Source organism: Penaeus monodon, chromosome 42 (assembly GCF_015228065.2).
Source record: "Penaeus monodon isolate SGIC_2016 chromosome 42, NSTDA_Pmon_1, whole genome shotgun sequence".
Lineage (NCBI taxonomy): Eukaryota > Metazoa > Arthropoda > Malacostraca > Decapoda > Penaeidae > Penaeus > Penaeus monodon.
Window position 1 is genome coordinate 3,193,454 of NC_051427.1, and position 5,000 is coordinate 3,198,453.

At 39.0% G+C, this 5,000-nt stretch overlaps 1 protein-coding gene across 1 annotated transcript in view; it reads left to right on the plus strand.

Annotated features, from left to right (window-relative positions):
• The first annotated feature begins 2,409 nt into the window (after nt 1–2,409).
• LOC119599447 overlaps nt 2,410–5,000 on the plus strand; it is a 2,611-nt gene continuing 20 nt past the window's right edge. Inside the window, 3 exon segments of the mRNA XM_037949231.1 lie at nt 2,410–2,870; nt 3,747–4,044; nt 4,047–5,000. The exon segment at nt 4,047–5,000 is cut by the window's right edge and continues 20 nt beyond it. Coding sequence (XP_037805159.1) covers nt 2,572–2,870; nt 3,747–4,044; nt 4,047–4,874 — 1,425 coding nt within the window. The 5' untranslated portion in view covers nt 2,410–2,571 and the 3' untranslated portion in view covers nt 4,875–5,000.

The window sequence follows — 5,000 nt, forward strand, 5'->3', positions numbered from 1 at the left end:
ATAATCATAATCATCATCATAATCATCATAATAATCATCATAATCATAATAATAATCATCATCACCATCACCATCACATCATAATCATCATCATAATTATCATCATCATCATCATCATCATCATATTAAAATTCGCTCATATTTACAAAATGTTTGAGGTTGTACTTTGTTTATGTTTCAGAGTGGCAATAAAAGTCAAAAGGATTCTCATAACCTTTGGTCAGTTGAGAGAACTGTTATGAAATGTAAAGCTTTAATGACAGTAGCATTTATGATAGTAATATTACATTACTGGTTTTGAAAAAAAAGAGAAAATGTAGATTTACCCAAGTTACTTCAGTGTAGAAAAGAAATGCAAGAAAGAAGAGAAAACAAAAAAGAATGGACGTAAAGGAAAAAGAATGTAGAAAAAAAAATAATGTAAATATGTGCGAGTATGTTATATATATACATATACATATACATACATACACACACACACACACACACACACACACACACACACCACACACACACACACACACACACATATATATATATATATATATATATATATATATATATATATATATAAAATTATATGTATATATACTTATATATATTATATATATATTATTTATAATATATATATATATATATATATATATATATATATATATATATATATATATATACATACTCACACACACACGCACTGACGATAAGATTCTCCTTTTATAGAACATAATGTTGCTCTCTTATCAAAAATGATTTATCATTTACCTCAGTCTTCACAAGTGGCAGACCTCTTGCTGTGAAAATTGAACAAATATATTTCCCCCTCTCTCTCTTTCTTTCTGCATATGATATATATATATATATATATATATATATATATATATATATATATATATATATATATATATATATATAATATGCATATATGTATGTACATATACAGACTCTTAACTGTATATATATATATATATATATATATATATATATATATATATATATATATATATATATTTATTTATTTATTTATATATATCCTTATCCCTTTTATCTTCAAAAAATGTAAGAACTAGACTCACTGGCTCAGCGTATTTTTGCTGCAAAAGATTTGGGGTATTATCAAATACATCAGATCTGTCCTTGAAAATCGCACAAGACAAGATTCATTAAAATTCTCATGCACAGTGTTATCTACGAGTCAGGTGCGCGCAGTTACTAAGGCCAACCGGTAATTGCATGGCACATTTACTATCTACTGTTACATCTACTGCTATCTACTACCTACTACTACTACTACCTGTTGTTACTAATAGTATCCACTACTGCTACTACTACCTACTACTACTACCTGCTGTTACTAATACTATCCACTACTACCTACTACTACTATGTACTGCTACTATCTACTATCGGTGTGTTATGTTGATATTACCCTGATATCGTGATTCTGATGTTCATCCGTGTATATGGACATCATAATACTGAGTGGATGATTTAGTATTTGACAATCAATATTTCGCTTAACTCAAATCTATCACTTTTAAGTGCACAACTATTAGATTTACAGATATTAAGCACAAACGGAGATATGAAATACTGTATTTACATTACTAATAAGAAAGTTAAAATTAATTAGTCAGTGATAGATTTATGAGCATGATCTATATAAACAGATGTTTGTATTAAAACCTTTGTCGAATGGAACGTAAACATGTTTTGGTACATTTTCTCGGTAAGCATTTGCAAGAATTTTCCTGGTATGTCTAACTTTATCCTTTCGAGGAAACCATTTCCTAGTGAAGCCACTTATTTATAAATACGTATCTATTATATATAATTTCATTGTTTACAAACAATAAGCCAGCAAATATCTACAGCTAAACAGACTACGATATGCGTCATGATCTGTAGTGAAAGCAGACGTACTATGCATGAACTGCACATGTTGCATCAGCCAGTCTACACAAAGGCCAGATAACGGACCCTGTTCATTGCACGTTTCCCTTTTTAACAACCAGTTATTAGCATGATTGGATTATAGGCTAGACGATGAAAGTTGGGATTTAGAGTGATTTTGGCCAATTGGTTGCAAATATCTGGCATATTTTGGCGAATTAGTTGAAATTTCATCGGAAGTGTCGCGTTGGCAATGACGTCAATGCTTTCGTAAGAGCCGGGTCGAGTTGCCTTCCCTCGCGAGAAAATACAACTAGAAATCCCTTTCTAGTCTCTTCTCATCAAAAACAGCCCTTCTAAACTATATGTATATAGACAATGATACAACATATATTCGAAAAATAGTGTAAAATCCCTAATTACTCAAAGAAATCTCTTTTAAAAAAATCGAAAATAATTATCCCGCCGTGCACCTCCCCGGCCGACCAATGAGCGAGCCCCACACCAGCGCTCCGCCAGACCCCGCCCCTCAGTCGCGCACAAGACACGGACGCAGAAAGACGTAAGATGTAAGAAGCTCCCGAGACCCCACGCCGCTCACACCCAATCCTCGATCTCGACCATCATCATCTTGGAAGCGGACCAGGACCACCGCCTCGAGTTGAGAGAGAGACGAGACCCATGGCCAAGACGATCGTGATAACGCTCCCGAAGGGGCTGGGCGACGGGGCCCGAGTGGCGGCTCCGGCGGCCCTCGCCACGGCCTCGCTCGCCTCCAGGCAGCTCGGCTCCCTCTTCGCCGCCGGGAATTTCGGGAGTCTGGTCCACATCATCAAGGACGAGCCGCAGCAGGGGTTCCAGACGCCAGGGTTCCCGCTGGAGGAGGAGGAGGAGGTGCTGGCGCCGGGCGAGGACAAACCCCCCGCCAGGAAGAGGCAGAGGCTCGACCACCTCAGCATGGAGGAGAAAATCATGAGGAGGTGAGGAGGATGGTGAAGGAAAGGGGTGAATAAAGGGGGGATAAAGGGAAAAGAGGGAGAGGATGTGGAGCCGCGGATAGGGTTCTTTCTCCCCCAGTGTTTTGTGAAGGAGGGATTGAGGGCGAAGAGGTATCGATTTCGTGCATGGAATTGTGCATGGCGGTCCCTCCCCCTCTCTCGGATGTACAAGGAATTACGCTTTTATCTCGTTATTTCATCGCATTTATGTGGTTTCGTTGTTGATACACGATTCTCCAGAAGAGAATGTGAATGTTCAAATGTTTTTTTCACGGATAATAATGGTGATTTTGATGAAACATATGTTTAGGATTTGCATGACGTCATCGGGGGGGGGGGTCGCGAAGGTACTAGAAGTGTCGGTGTTTTTATAAGTTTTATTTATTTTTTGGGGGAAAGGGGCGGCGTCTTCATGTTAGTAATTAAAATGTATCTATATGTTTCCCACTTCAGCATTTGGAAAAATCATGGATTTGACATGTGGTAACAGTTCAGAATTTTCCTAGTTTTTCTTCAGGGAAGTCCCTTGTACTATTCATTTATTTATTTATTATTATTTTTATTTTTTTGCTATAGGTATTTTATTTATTTTTTTGTTAAAAAAGAAATCTTCACAGTTGTATACGTTGAAACGTGTTCTTAATGTAAATTATACTGTTGCAGTCTTGAATTATTGCAATATTTCTTAGATAAGTATCCTCAGTGGATCAATAGATAAGGCATCAATATTTTGTATGTCCTGATTCTTGATGATTATTTTTTTTATAATTGGTTTATATATATCACCATGTTAAGTTTGAATGTGTTTATAAGTAACCCATGAAAATGTTTTGCTTATTTGGTAATTTTCCCTTTCAGAAAATTAAAGAATAGAGTTGCCGCACAGACAGCTCGTGACAGGAAAAAGCAGAGAATGGATCAGCTTGAAGCGCAGATTGATGAACTTCGGGACCTAACAGCTGTTTTATCTGAACAGAACACTTGTCTTGCAGAAGAAAATGCAGCACTGAAGGAGATGTTGACAAAATGTACGTGTGGACAGGGCAGCACAGAGAGCAATGTCAACGAAGCCTTGAATGTCAGCTGTGACGACACGCACAACGCAGCAGTTGTCGTTGAGGAAGTCACGATCCCTGTCAACAACCCCGCTGGTGGATCAGCAGTATCCCAACCTCAGCAGAAGGCAGTGGGGATGTTGGCAGTGCTCCGGATCATGGTTCTCTCAACACTCTGCTCACAGTGGGTCAATACAGCTGCCTTGGCAGTGTTAGCAAACAGAACTCTCGGAACCCTTCCCAGTTTACCTGCCAGCAACAGTCAAGTCAGCATTTTGCAAACCCTTCCAGTCAAGAAGAGAACTGCAAAGTGGTGGGGACCACACCAACAGTCCTGGAATCCAACTGGGATGTAGCGGACCATGACTATACCAAAGGAAGTCACACAAAGAACGACTTAAACTTGAGCCTTACGCCTGCTGAGGACGACCTTATCACACAACTGACGAGAGCCATGGACCAGGTTCCTGAAATCAGCGTGAAGGACACATCACCAGAAGGCGTCACCATATCTTTAGACGACGCAGCACCTCAGACAGACAGCCTCGCTACACCAGACATTTTAAAGGAACTTCTAGATGGCTGGTTTGAGAGTAATGTTGAAGCACAGGAAGGAAGTCAGGGTGCCAATCAGGAGCTGAACACTTCACCAGTGAAGGAGGAGAACCTCCAACCCACAAATGAGAGAGCTGCATCACCCATCACCAAGGAACAGATCCTGGATTTCCTGCAAGACAAGATGCAGAGTCCCAGTCATGGATCCTCCACAGAGTCTGAGTCTGGTTATGATTCCATCACATCTCCAAGGTCCTTGGGGTCGCCAGAGATGATTGACCTGACATCCCCAAGGTCTTTGGGGTCGCCAGAGCCACTCGACCAGGAGATGGAACTGGACGACTCTTTCAGTGAATTATTCCCATCACTGTTTTAGCTTGTTCAGTATTTAAAAGCACCTTGTACCTGTGTTTAATATAAGAATGTGTACTTTAGTCAGTTGAATTTTAAGGTTGTAAATAGTATTTGTAAGGCTTAAGCTTAATGTTTGAAGTGTGATTGC